A 21,742-nucleotide genomic window follows, 5' to 3' on the forward strand; every position below is an offset into this window, starting at 1 on the left:
CCATGTCGGGAGGTATACTGACAGATTGTTCAGGGATAGCCAAGCCATTTGCAAGGCAGCCTGTGAGCCATAAACTCTGGCACAAATACCAGCCTGGCTACGAGTCCCAGCTGCAGGCATAAGACCACCTCTCCTACAAAGCTTAAACTCAGTCTTTGAACTGGGGAGATGTTTTTCATACTTGTCCAGAAATGGTTTTGCATTTGCAGGAGCATAAGAGCCTGTTAGGAAGATTTTATTCACTCCAAGATGAGGATGCAACCGCACGTGCTGAGAGGAGGGGTAGAGGGCATTAACCCAGGAATTTCCTTTGAAAGACACACTATGGATGCCATCATCTCCAGCTTTGCCTACGGTTATGTCACCACGTGGCTGCTTCCAAGCTTTCAGCCTTGCACACTGTGCTAGTCCCTCAGGGCCTGCCTGTGCAATATTTACCAGCATACCTACACTGATGTTTTGACTACATCTCACAGGAGCAGGGCTAGTACCAGAGAAGCACGCCGAGGACAGATGCCTTCCCCACTACTAACCATTTTATGTGAGTCTTGAAATTAGATGTGCTGAGTACCAGTGCCACACAGGGAACTGCCCAGGTCACTCTTTGAGAAATCTAATGCTTGTTTCAGTAGCAGAGCACTTACTCAAAACAGAGGGTAATCCAGTGATGGAGGTATTTCACCTGTTTCCTGGGGCTAGTCCAAGATCTCCAGCTAGGACTGGAGGCAGATGTCTCCTTGCCCCAGCCATAACACTCCTGTACTCCTGATCTTGGCAGCCAGAGTGCAGGCTCAACTACTTCAGGACCTTCTGTACATCCCTCTGAAACACAGTGCTGCTACAACTGAGAGCAAGACCAGACCCAGCAAAGTCATTCCTCTGACAAGACACTGAGCATTACCTAACAGTTATTTTTTAGCATCAGTTTTATCACGGCATTTGCAAACTTGATACTGAGTTTCCTCTCTGAAATCAATTACTAGCACTGACCTTCCATGTATTTAGCAACATATACATGCATAGAGAAAAACTATTATTTCCTTGGCTCATCCTCTGGAGAAATTCCCACAGTACTGAACTTCTTGAGGGAGGGAACTGATTTTTCATTTCTAAAAGCAGCAGAAGTTTTTCCTGCTCTGTGGTATTTTGGAAACTGGTTTATTTACACATTTAGTATTTTCCTTGACCTTGGTAGCTTTGGGACTGTCATCACTAATCCACCAGCATTTAAGAACTCCCTACACCTGCAAAGCTGTAATCCGCTGACGCACAAGCAGAGGTCACGCCTTTAGAAGCCAACAAATTTCTAATGAATGATGGCATGTAACTGACTCATGGACTCCAAGCCTGTCTCATGGCTGGATTAATCCTTCAGGCAGTCTCTTACAATACCGCTATGTAATGCTTAGTTAAGTGCAATTTTTCTTCTTCAGCGTTTGCATACATACCTGTGTTTTCTCACGGCCAAGGAGATGCAAGGACTGCATCTACTTTTGCATCTGTTTCTATTTAAAACACCTGAAGCCCCTAATGCAAAACCTGCATCATCCAAAATGTATGTGGCACAAGCCATACTTACTGTAGTGTATTTTCCCAGCTGGCAGAGTGAGGGGAAGGTTTCCTGGTGAGCTTTTCGTATCTTCTCAGTGAGATCATCCAACTCTGCTGTCATTTCATAGTTTTCTGTGGAGTCCTGCTTTGAAGGTTCCTTCTTCTTTTTGTTCCTATCATTTCTGACAGCTACAGAAAAAGCAGAGACACAGATCACGTTGTTATTCGTATCACCCCATCTGCTTTTGCTGCTCTAGTTCAAAACACTGTAAAATGCTTTTACTTTAAGCATAAATTAAGTGGAGAAAAAAAAAGTTATATGCACAGAGAATACTAATGCAAGATTAGTTACTGAACTATAAGAACTGAATGGGTAATGATGAAACTGAACTTCCATAGGTGCTTGTTGTGGATGTGCCATCACACTCCCCTAGCATCTACTTTCCCAGAAAATCTACTTCACTTTGTATGCACTGTGTCTCAGTAACTTTGTGAGGTGGTATATTTTCATTGTATCATTACAGCTGTGCATGGTAAATGGCAAAGTCCTCTGCACTGATGCAACCATTATTTTATGGGATATGAATACCACTAAAATAATTCAGCAACTGCCTTTCTTCTTAAATTTCTCAGTATGGGCAATAACAAAACCCATACAAAACTAATGCGAACTCCACCAAGCAGAAGTTATTTAAAGGGAAAGTTAAATGTGAAAACAGTAAATAAAAGAAGATGAAACATATTAAACTCCAGATCTGAAGATCAAAGGAGAAGCACAAACACTTGAAAGAGTAAAAAAGGCAGTGAAGCTATCTAAAGTTGCTTGCCATCTGCTCCTGCACTCAGATCAGCCTTCTACCTTCCCTTGCCTGTGAGGGATTACTGGAAATATGCATTGTGCAGCACTTGTGCTGTAACTGATTCCCCACATATTTGTGTTTTGTAATAAAATATGACAGCTGCTCCGTCACCATGCTATTCTTTGTTCTTTTAATGAAAATAGCTTAATTTTACAAAACGTGCCCAGGAGATAAGTCTGTCTGCAGTATTGCCAGTACTTGTGAATTTTATCAAGAGACTTCTTGTTAGCCAAATCTAATGTCTTAAGTGTAACCAGATGCATAAGGCTCTACAACAAAGCTAAGTAAAATCAATCCCTCTCCCCAAAGACTTCGTGTCAATATTGAACACCCCAAAGACTAAATGTTATTGGACAAATAAAACCAATCCTAACACTCGCTCATGTTCAAAACCTTATATTTAAAACAAAGCCCTAGACCCTGAGGGTGAAGCTGGTGGGTTTGGCACATGTGAGGATAGCCAGGGATTTTGGATGGCTGAAGATCTGCTGATTCTCATTAGTACTGTCCTGCTCCAGAAAGAGGAACATTTATCTGTATCTATGTACACAGCAAAATCTGCAGATGCCCGGAGCCATCTACATGGCAGCTCTTTTTCCCTGTGGGTTCTCCAGGCCCATCTCTACATCTTCTGTGGTTGCTTCCTACACACCTATGAACCACAAAGGATCAAAAAGGGCAGACAAATGGTGAACGCTTCAAGAGGAAGAGGCGTCAATCCAGTCTCACCCACACTATCTGTTTGAGAACAAATGACACAGTTGGATTCATTTTCCTCTGGGTGTCCTTTCTAAGAGAAAATGAAGTGGCATTGGAAAATGGTGGGGTGGGAAACCAGCAAAGCCAGGGCACTACAGAAATAATGTAATACGTGTAACAGAAACCAAGGGGTAGATGCAGTGAATATTGCTGTTCTTTCATGAGACCATTAGGCACATACTGTATGGGATGAACAGTTCTAATTTTCCCACTAAAGGTTTGACTTTGCAACTGAGAGAACTCTGACCTTCATCCAGCAGCTATGTTAAGGATGAACTTGACTTTAACCATGTGAACAGACTTGCACTGAAGCAGTTATGTGCTTTGCTGGATCAGGGCTGGGATGCTGGGAATCCCAATGGATTAAAGCCTAACCTCAAACACCATCAATTCTGGTGTCTGGAGTAACACAGACTCAAAGAAGGCCAGGGAGTGTAGCCTGGAAAGTTACCTTTTTGTTAAGGTTCAATGCTACCAGTGCCATGAGGTTTAGGGGGGTGGGTTGGATTCCTCTCTTCCTTTTACAAATCCTAAAGCCAATGCCCTGACTTATTTGCTGGACCCCACGGCAAAGCTCAAGTATGGTCTCTTGCACTGAAAAAACATCCAGGACCAACACGTGAGTCCTGAGTACTCCAAACAACCAGTGCACTTTAGAAGTAAATCCTGGTCGCTGCTGCACTTGGGAGATAAAAGAGCTCCATAGAAAACTCTGTTAACTCTGGTAGCAAAGCACAATAAGCCTTTGTAACAACTCCCCATTTACTTATAGCTCTACGAGCTGATTGACAAATTTGCCAAACAGGAGGCCTCAGCAGCTACTTTGCTCAAGAGCTTTGAACTCTTTGTGGAAGACAAAGACATAATTTAGGCCAGCTTCAGAGCAGCTGCCAAGAGCTCCCAGAGGCCAGGAGATGACTCCATTAGGAATTGTGCTGTGCTCCTGTACTGCAGCTGTACCTGAAGTCTCTTTGCCTCCAAAGGCCACCAAAGGGACAGCTGCTGGTCAATCCACATCACCAAATTGGCCCAGCTCTGTCCAATTTCTTTTCAGGTGCAAATCACTATAAAGGGCAGGAAGGGGAGAATTAATACATCCTGAAAACTAAGGACAGTTTCAGTTCATCAATACCTTCTTTCTATGATTCCAACAGCCTTTTTAATGATAAAAACTGATTCACATTTCTCTTTCTGCCTTATGTATACTTTTTCTATTTCCTACATTTGTCTTTGCTAAAGCTGTATCAGACATGGCAGTGTTTCTATATTCCCTGGAGGATAACACAATAAAGTGCTGACATATAATACCCAGGCTCCTAAAATAAAGAATTTCAGTAACGCTGAACCATTATGCATTAGGCTACGTTTAAAAGAGTTAACTAAAAACATATAAACGCACACATTTACCCAGTAAATTTAAAAACCATCACAGGTCTGGGAACAGGAACTGTCACACCACATGTGAGAAGGGTTTTGGATTACAGCTTATGGTTATATTACATAAATCACACCTTTTTGTATCTTGATCTTTACATGCATATGATCACATCAATCCCCAGCGCAATTTCACTGCCTTTTAATGATGATACACCAGTCATGAATCTGTGTCACAGTTAATGTGGCTGTAGAAAACTCAGGTTATGAATTTCATTACTTGTGCACTAAAATCTGACTCAATGGCTGCATTATTTAGGAGCTCCCGACAGGGGACAGTGTGGAAGCTCTCTTGCCCTGTGAGAAATACTGAAGTTAAAAAACCTAAGAAAACAAATAAGGGGTGGGGAAAGCGAATGAAAGAAAGGTGTATCTATCTTGATACATAAGGAAGCCACGTCTTGGTGCTGCTTCGATGACTGAGCGATGCACGCCCATGTCTGAGCATGTCTGCTCCAATCCGTCTTCCCATGACAGCTGCCCTGTCCCCTCAACACACACACACACACACACCAGGACTTGCACTTCTACACCAAGTTAGCTGCCTTAGTAAGCTGGTAAAGGCATTTTCTGTTGCCTTAGTTTTAAGGACCAGTCCATACCCTCCTACATTCATTCCCCTGGCCTGATGGTAGATGGGCTGAACAGCATCTCCTGACCCATCCAATCAGTTATCCTCACCCCAGGTTTACCACTGCTTTCCTTAGCCTCAGACACAATTTCCTTCTTCTGCTCGAAGCAATGGGCAAGGGCACAGAAGCTGCAGGAGGGAAGGATGCACTCTTCAAGAGCAGGGCCTGCTGCAGATTAAACTATAGGAAAGACACAAGCTCTGAGTGCTCCGAGGACCCCAGCACTCTCATTTAGCAACCACACAGCAATTCTCCTGCTTGAGTGGGATCATTTCAAGCATGTTGTAATGCTGGAATTGTCCAGTCTTAAACGCAAACCCTTCAGGTCCATCAAACCTAGTCACTGCTTGTCCTAAGGAGAGTCTGGGATCCAGCTTCAGAGATTTAGGCAGTTTCCAGATAACCAGGTAAAACTATGGAATAGCAAGTGTTTGCACTCCCCATTGTCAAAGGTGGCATGAATGTGTCCAGAGGAGAAGAATTTGCAGCTTGCAATGTGCTTTTTCCATTTACTTGCACAATCTGTGCTTCTCCAGATGCCAAGAAGAGAGTTAAACAGCACCTTTCATATATTATAATGATTAATCACCTATAAATTCATGACTTGAAATGCTATCATTAGAGTTTTGCCTCCTGGAGATCGCCGTGACCTTTGAAGAGCACTGTGTACTAGTTAACTGGTTTTGTTCCTGTAGCAACAACTACCAGTGTTTCCAGTTAGTTTGCATTCCTCTAAAACCACACTTCTCTTGTCCCTAAATGTTTTGGGAGTTACTTGTTGAGCTACAAGCCTCAAAAGCACCATCAAGCACGCAGAGCAAGTCAGAAATTGCACAGTGCTGGGTGCAAGGTAGGTTTTCAAAAAGACTCCTTTTGTTCGCGAACACTGGTGAGAAGAGAAACTGGAGGTGAGCTGAGGTGGGATTGGCAGAGACCTGCCAACTCTCCCCTCTGGGCTGAGGCTCGCCCTCCTACCTGCTCTCCTGCACCTCGGGAAGCCATCTATCCCTTGCCAAATACCAGGCAGCCGGGGCAGCCCCAGACTGCAGGCAAACAGTATCACACGTGGGTGGTGAGGCTGATGCTCAGCATTGCACCCAGGGCTCCCGGGAGCACCAAGCTGCTTGCTAGGGTGGAAACCCACAAGCCTTGCACAGCTCCTTTGTTTCTCCAATTCCAGTGGCAGCTGTTAAAAATTTCTAATTCTGGTAGGAGTTAGCAGCTGTGGACAATTGCAGTCAAATAAGCAAAACTCTTACATATTGCCACTGCCAAGTCTGATCCGTCAAGATAAACGCTGTGCACATACCACACGTCACCCTTCTCCCCATCACCCTTCAATAAACTGTACTCATGGTAATGGCTGGCAGCCCATAAGGATGTCTTTCACAACAGTCACCTTGGAAAGCCTCGAACCAAGGGAGACTTAGCACCCCCACCGCTGCTGATGAATGAGGCTCTCCAACCCTATGGACAAAGCCAGCACCCAGCTGCACGTCCCTCACAGATCCCATGCCTTGGACCTGGTGGAAGCAGGCACAGAGATGAAGGACCTCAAGGAGGCTGATTTCTGCAGCTCCAACAGAAGAAACAAAATGACCACCTTGAAAGCAACAGTCATCCTGACAAAACAATCCGCCATCAGTTCAGAAAGGGAAGACTCCTGTTCATGTTTTAACAGCAGTGCGATCAGAAGCCAAACACAGCATTAAAATATGCAGAACTCCAGGTAGTTATAAATAGATTGGCTTTCCTACGTCATGATTTCCAGATGAAATAATGTTTTCTTTTAGGCAAAACTGCTCAGTCTTTAAAAAAGAACAGGAAACTATGTTAAAACAAATTCCCATGCCAAAACTGAGCTTTGACACATGGAGAACAATTGGAGGCAAAGCATGTTTCAAACACAGATCTCTCATTTCTAACGGACAAAGCTAGAAACAAGTACACGGTTATGTAATGGATGTCAAGCAGAAAACCAAAACACATTGAAACCTGCATATTTTGTAGCTGATTCAGAGAAATCAAGCATGTCAGCTGTCGGGTACAATTGCTACAAGAAAACATCTCGAGTTAAGTGAGATAGTATCTCTCTACAGACACGTACCAAAATTAAGAGGGAGCACAGAGAAACAATCACGGAAGAAATTTCATAAGCACCTGGCACGCTATCGTTTATCCTCAGGCACAGAGTGTGCACCCATATTACAGAATTCAAGCCCACCCCTGTTTTCCTGTTGAGAAATAATGTGCATCTATGGCAAATGTGCCCCAACCAGAGCTCCAAGTACCTCAGTTCAACAATGGGGGAAAACACCACAAATCCAGAGGACATTGTCCTGTTGGTTGCCTTCACATATGCTGGCTCTTCACACATTGGTGGTATTTCTATTATGCTTTTTTTTCTGACAAAGGTGAATCTGAACTCTGCCTTGAAGCTTTGTATTATTCATTACATAATTGCTATGTTTTATTAGAAATATGATCTATTATAACCTTGAATACGGTAACTTAAATGACATTGAAAATTAGATTATTCTGATTATTAGAGAAGTGAGAAAGGTACGAAACATTTGTAAGGCTGATAATCAATCAGTGTATCCATCTGAGTGCAATAAAAATCAATCAGGAGCTAGTGCGTTTAAATCTAATTTTTTAAGCATGACATTTTCTTCTGAGTTTCTTTTTTTAAATGTCACCCTCTTCTACAACAGTGATTGATTCTGTCCCCAGGGACAGTTAACTCCAACTGGTTTATTCATTGCGCTGAGCTCTCGTACCCGCAGTCTTTTCTAAATATCAAATTAATGACAACAATAATGTTTTTATCAAAATGTGAAATTCAGAAATAAACATTCAGGGAATCAAAACAGCAAGAAGCATGATAGCACATTTAAACTGGTTCAAATACCAGCAACCTTTTAACTAGCAGGGAGTGTATTTTAATGCAGAAAATGCTGGAATTTTGTGCCCCTTCAGTTCTCTTCCCCCATCCCCCCAAAATAAAAAGAGAAGGCCAAGGATTTGCTTGTTTAAAACATAATTCATTTAGAAATGTTTCAGTAACCAACAATGAATCACTAGCTATAGAGAGTCTGTGAGTAATTACCTATGCCTCCAAAATAACCTTCTTAGGCTATTGTAAGTATACGGGAGACCTTTGATACCTATAGCCTAAGGGCCTCTATTTTTCCATTATGCACAGGGGATTTATATAGTTATATTCTATTATAACCAACGAAAGCAACATATCTCCCATTTATATATAAGGATAACTGCAGGGTTAATATATCAAGAACTGAGTTATAAGAACAGGTTTCATTATATGAAGGAATGATACAAATGGATGCTCTAAAGCTTTATTTAACTGGCTTGAAACTTGATCTGTGGTTTCAAGGATTTCACCACTCTGAAAATTCTATTTTTGACATGAAATTTGGCACCTGCTGTTGTCACATCCCTGAAGTATTAGTAGATGGAATGAACAAAAAAGGAGTTTCTAGTCCCTTGAAGGAAAACAATACCAACTGAACTCAAGATATAGGACCAAAACTGGAAAGCCAATGCAAAACAACAGGCTGAGGAAAATACCACTTGCAGATAGCTGAAAGGTATGATAATATTTTTTTAAAAATTATTTTATATTATTTTTAGTATTTCACTCTCATTCTATCATTTAAGACAAAAAGGTTTTTTCTTTATTTTTATTTTTATTTTTTAGACATCCAGAAACACAACCAGCAGCTATCATAATTTGGATATCTACAACTGCCAATCCAAGACCTGGAACTGCTGCTGAAGGCAAAATATTAGACCTGAAGGTGTATTTGGCTTGAATGTTGCAGAAGCTCCCATACAGTGCTTCAGCATGAAAAACAAACACAACACAAAAAAACTCCACAAAGAAACAAATCCAAAGGCCTATAAATTGTTTCAATGTGTATGAATATACTGCTAATGTGTACCTTTACATTGGCTATAGTATTTCAGGACTGGTTCAAGTTCTGCAGAAACACAGGAACAACTGCCCAAAGAATAAAAGTCATGACTCCAGAAATGCAAATGAAAACACCCGAAGGTACTAAGGACAAATGAGAAATTAAGAAGTTGCAGAAACAGGAGGGCTGCAAACAAGTGAAACAAAACTAGAAAAAACTGTGCTTTGGAGCGCGTGGATATGGGCAGGCGGAAGATAAAACAAGAGAAGCTGTTGAGTCAGAGCGAGGATGTAAAGGGTGCAGTATCTATACCAGGGCCTGAAAGATTCCCTTACTATCTCCCTTCATATTGCAATCAAAGTAAGCAGACTGCATTATACATTTAATGATAAACTGTTTAAAAGGCATTTGCCCTGCAATTTCCATTTTCAAAGTGCTTTAATATCATCAACTAATTGCCAGTATGAAATAGGATAATCCACATACTGTTATCAGCTTAAAGAGCTACTGAAGGTTGTTTAGCATGAACAATTGCAGGCAGAATAAATCACTAACATTTCCCATGAAGGCCCACCAACATATCTGCAATGGAAATAGCCTAGCCATAACCACTAACTATGCCAAAATTTACTCACTGATATGTATCCATCTGTATTTCACATAGACATCACCTCAAGTTACTTAATAGAGCTAGAAATTCCCATCTACGAGATGGAAGGTCCACAGGCAGGTCCCACAATATCCCTGTGCACCTTGTGCTGCTGTTGCATTAATCTACACATCTGTCATGCCCTCCTTGTTCATGTCCTGCCCCATTGCTCTCAGTATTGTGCATGAAATCGGTCACTTTTTACTCTAAATGTAAAATGCACAGTTTTTATTAAGCTCTACCATGCCATCTGCAACAGGTCTGCAGAGTAATAGCATCACAGTGGATATTATATCACTAGATATTGCCAGACACCCCTTTCCCTGCTCAGTACAGCAATGGGAAGGAGCTTTGTGAATTAATCCCTCCATCTTTGGAGATTCACAAACTCACAGGGCTTCAGCAGGTACCACTGAGAAGTGCCAGCCTACAGCAGAATTCCCATGAAACTAAAACCCTCAAAGTATGGTACTTAACATCTACTGCTTTGGCTGGCAAAATCCCAGTGGGTTTACTAGTAGCTTCCGTAGCAGTTTAGATAAAATTCTGCATACAGCTGGTTAAACTGAAACACTCCGGGGAACAGGAGGATGGCTCTTCTGGAATTGCAGTGTCTTAACACATTAGCTAAAAATACACAAGACCACAAACACAATGTGATTATTCTCTCTCTTCCTTACAACTGAACAAGTGCATACACTGCAGTTGAAAACCACTTCAGAATACTCAACCTGAAATTAAATTCCTATTAAGCGATAGTGCATTTGTTTCACTACAGGCTGGGCAAAGAAAAAATCTCTAAATTTCAGACTCTGAACTTTCAGTCAGAAATCACTAAGAGGCCATTAAATGTCTCATTTGATTTTAGCTGTTGAAGTGCCCTTTCGAGCTACCTTCTCAAAACAACTGCCCTTTTGAGCTACAATCTTGAAGCCTGGTACACTAACTCTCTATGGATAAATGATTATAGCCAAAATATCCCGAACCTGACCTTTCTCTCCAGGGTCACCAAAAGGTGAATCAGTCTACTCATCTACAGATACTACATTAATTTCTCTCAGGAGACAGTCATGGTAGTACAATGCCTCGCAACTGGGAGAAGCTGAGGTTATCCAAAGTCATCAATTCAATTTGCTGGGCATTATCTAGGACCGCTGATGGCCAGGGAAGTGCATGGCTGTAAGCTAAGACCAGACACTGCTCTCTGTTCCTGCATTCTGCCTGGCCTGACAGCAGTACTTTGTATACTTCAATCTGTTGCAGCTATTTCTCATCCTAACACACACAGAGGAAAAGAACATGACTTGATTTTTACTTAACTGGAAAGCTACCTACACCATGACAAATTACAACCTCTTTCCTGGCAATGCCATTAACAGACTCCTTCAGAACAACAACTTTCCATAATAAGCACATACATTCAGTGAAACATGAGTCTCGCCTATGGGACAAATTGATTGCATTATGACTTTATGGGACAACAAATAGAAAAGCTACAAAGGAGGTGTGCTGGAACACCTCTTCCCTTTGCTTGCACATGGCTGCTCAGTCCCCAGGGCAATGGCCCTCCAGAAGGAAGAGCAGTTCAGGTTTCATGCAGTGAATGCAGTTTCCAAACTGTAGGGTCCTACCCTACATTATCTCCCAGAATTAAAAATAACAGCTCCAACTTATCACTGCTGCTGTTTTCTCTTGCAGTGGTGCTATTCCACCTACTGCAGCTGAGTCCTATTAGTGTAAAACTACAGTAGCGTAGTGGGAGATCAGCTCTAATATCTGTACTTGCAGATGGGTAACAATGCATTCATACCTAGGTTTCATTTCTTTGTTTTGCCCCAAGGCTAAATTTCACATTTGTACCTCTTGGTGCCTTGTGCAATTGTGTAAAGGTGCATCTAGTGAGAGAGCTGCCAACTGACAACACATATGAAGAGGCCTGTGTGTACGGTGTACTTCATCAAGCACAAAGAACACATTGCCTCCTGCAACCCTAAACTGAGCTCATGAAGGCGGAGGAACAGTTGTTCCTGGCATATCTTAAGAAAGGGAGCCACAGTCTTGAATCTCAGCATTAAGCCTGTGTTACAGCCCTGGCAGCTTGCAGCCCTGGCCTCCCGCTAGGGCAGGGATAATAAAAGCAAAGTAATAGCTCAGCTACTATTTACCTATCCCTCTGAATCTAATGTGGAAGACATGCTATTATGAACTTGCACAAATTCCTTCCTAAGAGCAAAGGCTTGTTGATACTCCTACTACTAAAAATAATAAATAAAATAAAGATCAGGAGGTTATTTCCAGCTCTCAAGGTGCCAGGGCTGGTGGTGGGCAGGGGGGATACAGTGTGTGTGGCTCCACAGCCATACTCAACCTCCCTGGCCAGAAATGTATTACCTTAGGTGGACCTAAGAGCACCAAAAAAATTGAATTTAAGCCTCATATTGATGTGCTGTCCAACAGGGCTGGCGGGCATGAGCTGCACCTGCCATGGACCTGCAGTGCAGCTGGGCCAGACTTTGTAATTAACAGTGCCTATCACTAAAGTTGATTTGCCAAAATACTAAAAGAAAGGTTTAATCAAATCGTAAAACAACAAACAATAATATTGCATCTCACTGCATTTTATCCCGCTGTTACACAATCAGCAAATTTGCTCATCATTTTGTTTTGGGTTTTGTTTTTTTTAATTACATGGCCCTTCTCCCCTTTCCCTCCTCCCCCCTACAACTAACTTAAGGAGAAAGAAAGGAGTGAAGTCAGAGGACTTCTTTTTCTTTCCATCCACAGGATTTTGGGAAGGCCAAGACAAGCCAGCCAGCATGCTCCAGGAGCGCCAAGCTGGCAACATCAGCAGATTCCCATAAAAGCCCTGCTGAAGCTGGCTCCTGACACAACTTTAGCATCTCACTGCCACACCAAAATGCTCCACCTGTGAGCTGAGGCACTTGAAATGCCTCTGCCACCCAGGTTTTTTGCCAGGCAGGATGTCCCTTTCTGCCCGTGCATGGCTTCACTTGGTGCTGAGCCTCTGCAGGGCTTAACCTGCAGGAGTTGAAGCCTCAGATCATGCCTTGGATCTCTGTGCCTGGGATAGAAGCAGGCTTTAATGTGACTCTTCAAAGCAAAAAAGTGCCTGAGAGACAAAGGCTGTTGCTTGTGTGTTTAATAAATACTACGCCATCCATAATCCACACACAGAAATACTGCTTTTCATCTGTTAATGCAGACTCTCCACACATCTGTGCTCCTCCTTTATGTAGCAGCAGAAGCATCATGGCATTACAGGGTTGAATTCCCCTAACACACCTGCAGCAACCTCAGCTGTTTCAGCATTCCTGTTATGACAAGAATCACTCCACAAGCCTGCACCTAATTATCAGACTGTCTATTTTGATATATTTTATCTTTTATGTACGATGCCAAAGAAGTTCTTTAAAATATATTCCAACTACTCTTTCATTTAAAAAAGAAAAAAAAAATGGCTTTCTTGTCTGCAGCTTAAGTTCTAAAATAGCAGGAGTAAGTGGACCAGATTATTTAGAAATAAAGTATGCTAGTAACTGCAGGACTTAAAAGACTGGCTAATTCTGCCAGGCAGGGTCAAGCAGCATCAAATCCTGATTCTTACATAAGATCTTTTAAATATCCTCAGTAACGCCAGCACATAACCTTTTTACATTAAACGCTTTCACAGTACACCAGACCAGCCTGATATAGTGACCATACAAGGAGCAAAGCCAGATGCTTCTTTCCAGAAAACATCAAGATACTAAAAAAAGCAGCCTTTTTATTGTTGATTTGAAATCAAAGTGATTACTGAGGCCTCTGCAACTTCCAGTGCAAGACTTACTGCACACAAGGGAGTTCTTTTTGAGAAGGCAAACAGGCAGCAGGTCATCACAGAGTTAACTCAATAAAATAATAATTTCTACTTGGATAAACTGACCTAGTTTTCCCAGACTTCTCTGTGAAAACAAAGGACACAATTTGGACATGAGATGACATCTGAAAGGGAAGCCAAGAGCTGGGCAAGGAGGCTGAATTCAACACACAGCTGCTTCTTAACTAACTGAGGATGGTGGTCCCGAGTTGACATAACAAATGACTGCTTAGCATACAATTAACTGGCATTACTAGGGGTTTCTACCCCCTTCTTATCTCACTGATATCAATGACCAATCTTTCATGTCCTTCAACATGGGATTGGGCCCTTAACTCATAATACGTAAGTCTGGTACCTCCTTTCAGCTAGGGTGGCCTTCTCCAAGACTGTGTCATGTGCTGATGCAAGGCATACTTACAGAAGGCTTTTTATGATGTCCTCTCAGGATATTGCTCCTGAGCTACAACCCCCATGGGAAGCACTGGCTGAAAACGTGAATTTCCAAAAGCAGAGATTTATTCAGTTCCCGAATGTGACGATGAACATCTACCTCCCAAGCAGCTGCAGGACTGCCCCAGATCCCCAGGCCATGCGGGGCCAGGACACACAGCATGGAAGACAGGAACCGACAACCCTGCCTCATAACTCATCCTGAGATTTTGCAAATCTGAGCACAACATGATGCTGACACCTCTGCATTTTGGAATTGCACCCGGTGTTATTTCTCAGTGAAGCTCTGTTGTGCTGGAACGCCTCCAAGCAGTTCACGCTAAACAATTTGCCATGAGAAAATGTTCACTGAAGGGTAAAAATGAAAGTATTCACAGAAAGAGGCCTGACTTTCCCTCTTTTCTAATCCGTCACATAGCATTAGAGATTAAATACTCATTAAAAATATATATAATGAACTGTTAAAACAGAATATCTAGCGATTCTTCTTAATTGCCTCATTCTTCCCACACCCTGTTTTCTAGGGAATATTTTTACATGTTCCTCCTTCATTACTGCAAGGTTCATTTAGCATAGGGGTATCTCCCCACCTTATCCCTCCAGCCAAGAGAGAAGACCCCACAACACATGGGGCTTAATATTGCATACCCTGTGGGAGGCAGCTGATGTGCCTTGTATGGTTTTATATATGCTCACACCTTGCCATGCTTGAAATCTAGTAGGAAAAATAGTCCTCATAAACATGTGAAATAGCCATAACTGATTTAGGAAACAACAGGAATAATTGCCAAGAAAAGGTTTTGACTCTCTCTTTAGGACAAACAGGATTTAAGCCTTCTGCAGAATTAAATGGATAAAGTATTTCTCCTTGTATGCTCACTGCATCAGGCTGGTCAGTAAGTATTTCTGCTCATTTTCTTCTCTCCCTGTGTATTTTTCATTTTGCTATGGGAGGGAGTTAAACAAAATGGGGGGTCTTTTTCCTAATAACTACTATCCTCATATTTTTATTTTTTCTCTTTTTAATTATTTGTACAATTTAAAATTATTTAAAATTGTTCTAATTTAGTAGCAGCACTCACCTGAAAAGGCCTCCAAAGAGAAAAATAAAAGCATGCATTGAAGTTCTCTTCCAAACTACAGGAAGGGGAAAATCAAGCATCCTTCTTGAAGAAAAATGCTGTCAAAAGGCTCTTATGAACTAACAGTTCTTCATGTCATTTGTTACAGGGATCTGGACCATACAGGTTTGATCCCTGAGATCTTAAAGGGGATAACCAGATGGTGTGGCATTGTACAGCATGGATTACAAGACCAAACACACAATGAGCTCTGGATTTCCACACCCATCTTTATCAGATATCTAATTTGAACCACAAGAGCCCTGGCTTGCTCCCTGCCCAAGAGAAGCAGACCAATATTGTGAGAGAGCAACTCAAGCTTCACTAAATCAGATGTTCTGTCTTCCAGTATCAATGATTCTTCTGTACCAGAAAGAAACCCCACCTTGATGAAATTTCAGTAGTGACACCTTTTTGAGTGGCTCTTCCCCATTGTCTCTCCACTAGAATAAAAATAAACTGTGTCACACGGCACCTGGAAGTACTATGGCAAGAAAAATGGGGGAAGACATTCCTTGTATGTAAGAAAGAGCTCACAAAGCTATGATGCAGCCAGGGATGCTGAACACACACTGTACAGCAGCTCATCACATAAGAGCACATCTAGACTGATGCCTCCAGGTTACAAAACAGCTAAAACCGCTGCTGTGCCAATTTCAGTCTTCTTGAGTTAGAGAAAACAGCTCTCATACGTTAGCCAAAACACATACTTAATTTTTTTAAAAGATAAAAAATAAATTTCAATCTTCATTCTGCCACTGAGACATTCTCTTAAAAGTACACAACTATGATCTCAAGTAAAAGTACTATGCTTCATAAGTGCACACATAACTTGTGGATTCATTGAAATGCACTACTATTCCCCATAACATCCTGCAATTCCTGAAAATTTCAATTTTTTTCTGCCTTTCTTACACTGTACTACTATTTCCATAATACAAACTGCAATCAGATAGTTGGGAGTTAAACTAAAAACAAGGAAGCCAGATTTTTTTTCAGGAGAGATGGGAAGAATCAAAGGATTTGCAGCACCACCCACTGCACCAGGGCTGACTGATACTGGGAAACCTACTAGTGACGGAAATAGGAAGCAAACAGAGCAGGTGAAAACAGTGTCCCTGAATCATCAGGTGAGTCAAGGAATGATGACCTCTCCCACTCCTTCAAATGCATGGTGATATCTTCTCCAAAACTCTGTTGCTGGCAAGGGAGTAAAGCACGTCTCTCTGCCAGAGAGGCAGTAACCTGGCACCCCTGAGCTATTTGATGAATTGCATATGTGCCTGTTGCTAAAGACAAGCTGCAGGTGATGCCTCCAGCTTTTGAAAAAAGCTTTGCCTTATCACTCTATTTGGTATTTCTGTTTGTGATGTTTTAATCTACTCACATTGCTGAGTTTTCTGATTCAATGCTTTCTTTTCAGGCTCTGAAGTTTTAAGGTCAAGAGTTTCCAAGGTTTAAAAACACCAAGTTCTCCTTCCAAGAGAACACTGACGACAGAGCACCAACCTACTTAGCATAGGATAAAACAATCCCAAATGCAAACACGTGGTGCTATCTGCCAGTTCTTGCCACAAGTTTAAAGATGAAAAATGCTTAAAAATATAATGCGTTAAAAATGATACAAATAGCATACGCTTTGTTAGTCTGTCATTTTAAATGGGTTGTAAAGTCCTCCCTCAGAGGATTGCACTTAAATCATTCATTAACTTGGAGCTGATTGCTTTGTCCTGGAAAAGGGGAAGAGCATAGGTTTCTCAGATGTAACCCAATTTCTGAACAGAAATGAAAACAACCTGGTGAAACTCAGTTAACAAAACCATCTATTGTACCCCATGCAGAAGTGTAAATAAATTAATTACAAAATCAGCTCCTTCAGCAAAAGCTATGGGAAGCTTTAAAATTAACATCTAACTTGATTAAAAGTTGAGAGAAAGAGAGAAAGAGCAAAAGAAAGAGAGCAAAAGAAGAAAAGTAGGTCAGCATGTTTCCCCAGCATGTCTTTCTGACTCCATTAAAACTGTCTGTCAGATGACTAACCATGCCTGTAATCCAACTAAAAGCATGTTTGCTTTCTGTTGCACTTTTTGCCAGGGGAAAGGAAGAATTCCACTTAGCTTTAGCTCTGAAATTCAGGTAAATGTCTTCAAAAGTCAGATAATTTCCTCAACATTTACTTACCAAATCTGTTTATATCAACAGTAAGCAACTGGTTATGGATGCACGGCACTGAGAACCAGTCCCACAGCTGATTAAGTGCCTATCAGCCACAGGCACTGCCTGTAGGGCTTTATACTACAACTTGTTAAAGTCAGTTTTCAAGCTGTTGTTTGACTGGCAGACTTTTCGTAAGACCTAGATTTAAAAACGTAAGGGCTTTCAGAAACATGCAAGCATGCAACCAAGTACCGCAGTAAGATGAGAAGGGGCAAAACCAATTCCGTTCACTTTGGACCAAAGGAAATTAAAAATCCTAGTACCTTACAATCTTTCATAGTATTTCAAAGCTGAGTGTTTTAAGTTAGGATAGAAGGGTGTTTCCACTGCTTGTATGCCATCTAACTTTAAAAAATCCTGTACACTTCCCACACAAGTGTTGAAGAACTAGAGATTAACTGTTCTGATGTATTTAAATTGAGCATGTGATACCATGTCCAGCTAAATCAAGGCTATTTTTAGAGTGCCGTCCCAGGGCCAGCATCCCAGCAGGAGGAGCTGCAATGTGTCAGCCGGCTTATCACGAGCATGGCAATGGAAAACTCCCTCTGCTCTAACAATTCATACAATGGATGAAAGCAAGCCATAAGAGCCTGACAGCAGCAGAGGGAAATTCATGGACTCATCTACTTATGATCTTCCTAACACATCTTTGAGAACTTACTGGTTTCCAAGCGCCTGCTTTCTATCTTCCACACCATCAGCACAGGATCTGCTTTCCACTGAGAGGCCAGCATAAGTTTTGTTTCTTTGCCTTCTGCAGAGGCACCTATTCTATGCAAGACCATCTCCAGTAAGTGATCACCAGGAAAACAAAGAAGTAAGTTTGCAGATATAAATCATCAGGAAGATGTTTCTTCTAAGTGGAAGGACCAAATATGTGCCTCATCTGATACCAAGTCCTTCAGGCACATTTGGGTTGCTGCAGTTCAGATTTCCCAGGACTCTTGGGAACAATTTACTGCATTTCTCATGAACCTTGGCTATTGTAGATAACATTTTCAGGTTGGCCTGACAACCAAATAATCCATGTTTAGCTTCAAGACACTGGCCATTTGCTCGTTCCCAGACTGATATTTATCTCATCGTCATTTCTCCATCCTTCAGATCAACATCCCAAAATAAAAACCAGCATCAGAGAAAAAACGAAATATGCAAGAAGCCACAAGGTGCCAGTATAGAAAGTACAACTCACATGGTGCAATGGCAATTAGGAGAAAGAGATGCATCAAAGATGCCTGTGCCTCTGAACAGGAAAATGATCTGAATGAAGAATACAAAGCAGTGAACTGAGTACATAAAGGAAGAATGGAAGCTCTGAAACAAAGCTTTTGAGGTCATGGGATTGGGGTCTCAGCAGTTATATCTGCATGACCAAGCAAGTGTGGTCTCAGCCCCGTGCTTCGGAATGCATGGACTGAGCAGGGCCAGGCTACCTCCAGGTTTCCCATCTGCTCTTACAGCAGCATTGCCCAGCACAGCACAAGGCAGAAAGGGTAATCCAGGGTTTTGCCTGCCATGAAAGCGGCTGGAATGCTACAGTCAAGAAGAGGTAAAGTCTACCTGCAATAGCAACATGAATGCATAGAGCCAGTGTCTTTACATGTACAATCCAGATTACTGCTACTACTTGCCAATGGACACCCCAAACCCAAAAGAGGGGGGCGGGGGACGGGACAAGAATTAACAGAAAAAGCCTACAGAAACAACCAGATTCATGTTAAGAAGCAGCTTTGTAAGAGATATCTGCCCAAATGCCTTTTACTGGGAAGCTGACTGAGGAAAGCACATTGACAATCCCTAAAAAATCCCAAAGGTCTGAAATAAAAAAATGGGAAGTTCCACTTGTGTCAGTGCCAGTAACACTCTCATGAAAGAGCCGGACCTCTGGAGAAGGTGGCACATGGCAAAACCATCGGAAACCCGAGCTGCTAGCATCAACTGACAGGCATTAGTCACTCCATGGGCTCTGATTAAAATGTGCTCCTTTTAAAGAAAGAAAGGGTTCAATCAAGTCTGAGGACTTTGCTAGAGCCACTGACCACTAACATGTACTTCTTTGGAGCATGCTGCAGGTGTACAGGGAAGTTAGACTGTACACAGTAGACTTTTCACTGGCTTTAGTTACCTCCAGGCTTCATCTATAGTGAAAGAAAAGTTACTTGTACAGTGATTCTCTGCCATTCAGCTGAATTTCCTCCATGGAACAAGATCAAGTGGTGTTCAGAAAGTCTACTAATACTATTGACACTTTTGCCTTTCTTAATGCACATTTCTTTAAAAGCATGGTCAGCTACTGCAGTACAAATGATTAGCAGAGTAACTTCAGAAGTGTCACAACTTTAATAAAACACCTTGTTAAGCAAAACCTTGAGAGGCACACATTTACAGTTGCCGAGGACTAGGATTGATGGATGCAGACAAGGGCTGCAGAGAGCACACAAGCCCTGGTAACTTCTGCCAGGATCCATGTTGTCATAGAGACAGCAGAGAGCGATGAAAGTTCACCATGGTAGCTATACCTTAGTGAATAAGCCTTAATGTACCTTCCAGCTGAGGACATGTAATCAATCTCTGTATGAAGTTATTGAAGGAATTCCCTTTATGCTTACTCAGTCCTCAAGAGCCCAAAATGAGGGAAAAGGTTTTAAAATATAGATAGTTTTTACTACTTCTAAAGGCAAGCCAAGGCCTACTGTTTCTTTTGGATGGCAGGGAAGATAGCTGTTTCTTTTGAAAAGGAAATTATGTAAAATAAGAAAAACTTGATAAAGATGTTCAATCAAAACCAACAACAGCAAAAAAGGCATGGAAAAAGTAATTCTAGGGCAGCCTGGCTATATTGGCATATGCAACGGTGTTGCTCCCTTCCCCCTGACAACCCCCCTACAGAGGTGGCCAAAGCCCTAAAATCTCACTCAAAGCCCTCAGCAATCTCACGCTGCTCTTCTCCTTCTGGGTTCAATTCCCTTTTATGCTGCAAAACACCGGACTTTCCCTAATCTCTCTTCTCTTTCCATGCCTTTCTCCCATCATCTGTCTTCCCAGTGGCATTCAACCGCTAGTTTATCTTCCCCTGGGCCACAGCACCCATGACCCTGCCCGGGTCTCTGCTCTGGACTCCATCCCACCACCTGGGAGGTATGGGGCTCTGGAGCTGACAACAGGCAGTGCAGAAACAGTGCGAGGGGTTGTTTATTGACCAAGGTCTTCAGTTCTTATTATGGGTTTTCTACACAAGAAAGGGGAAAAAAATAAACTTGCAGCAGTAGTGTGTTATGGTTTAAAGTTACAGCTTTTGCGTAATGCCTAAAAGGCAGTGAACGGAAGAAAAAGGGAACCTTAAGACACTATTCATATTTTTCCCTAACATTTCAGGATATAAAAATCAGACTAATTACTAAACAGTCTTGAGTTAAGCAGGGTTCACTAATCATGCTCGGCTTGAAGAATTAGGAGAGAATTTACTTAGCCGCATCATGAAAGGTGCCAATAAATTGTTCAGCTGGAGAGTGAACATAATAAAAAAAAAATCATTTTTTATGTTATTTTCTTTAGCAGTTTATTAATTGCTGCCTGAAATACTTTTCTGAAGCACAACGAGCTGCAAATGAATTCATGGGCTATTAATCTGCTGTACATGGCACTGGAGGGAAAGCTCATTAGGTGAGTTGATGCAATTATTGCTATTACATAACCATCTTCACAGAACATAGAGTAAATTATGGATAATAACATTCAATCTAAGTTGCTCCTTTAAACATTAAAGCTGGCAAGTGAAAGCCATGCAAAATCAGGGGGAAAGGCTGACACACAAAAGAAGCAGACCCCAAAAGGAGAAAAGAAAACCAGACCAGCTTTTTTGAAGACACCAAACCAATGTGAAAAGCAAGCGATGTTTGTTTAACAATGGAAAACTACGTGCAATAAGAGTAATAGAAACCAGTTCTCTACAAGAGAATTTTAATTGTATAGAAATCATTTTCAGCCACCCTGCATAGGAAAGTGTGCATTATCTCTGCCACAGGGCAGACTGTGGGTTTTCTACCAGGAAACCCTTCATGTTGGCTTTGCTCTCATCTTAAAACATCTCCCCATCAGTGATACTAAGAATTTGGCATTAACTTTTAAAAGCTCCCACCTTCTCAGCCTTAAAATACACACAAGCATTCCTATGTGATGGGCAACTGAATGAAAAAATAAATATCCAACCTTAACGAACAGAATGAAAAACCTGTGATCTATATGGCT

The 21,742-nt window shown here is 41.7% G+C and overlaps 1 protein-coding gene across 11 annotated transcripts in view; it reads right to left on the reverse strand.

Annotated features, from left to right (window-relative positions):
• Positions 1-21,742, reverse strand: part of RARB (retinoic acid receptor beta) — a 324,032-nt gene that overhangs the window by 19,947 nt on the left and 282,343 nt on the right. For all 11 annotated transcript variants that reach the window (XM_061362674.1, XM_061362668.1, XM_061362669.1 and 8 more), the window contains one exon: positions 1,580-1,740. In XM_061362674.1, coding sequence (XP_061218658.1) covers positions 1,580-1,740 — 161 coding nt within the window. The remainder of the gene's footprint in view (positions 1-1,579; positions 1,741-21,742) is intronic.

Source organism: Neopsephotus bourkii, unplaced genomic scaffold (genome assembly GCF_033783945.1).
Source record: "Neopsephotus bourkii isolate Nb327-2 ecotype Australia unplaced genomic scaffold, CSIRO-AGI_Nbou_v1 NB_1132, whole genome shotgun sequence".
Taxonomy (NCBI): domain Eukaryota; kingdom Metazoa; phylum Chordata; class Aves; order Psittaciformes; family Psittacidae; genus Neopsephotus; species Neopsephotus bourkii.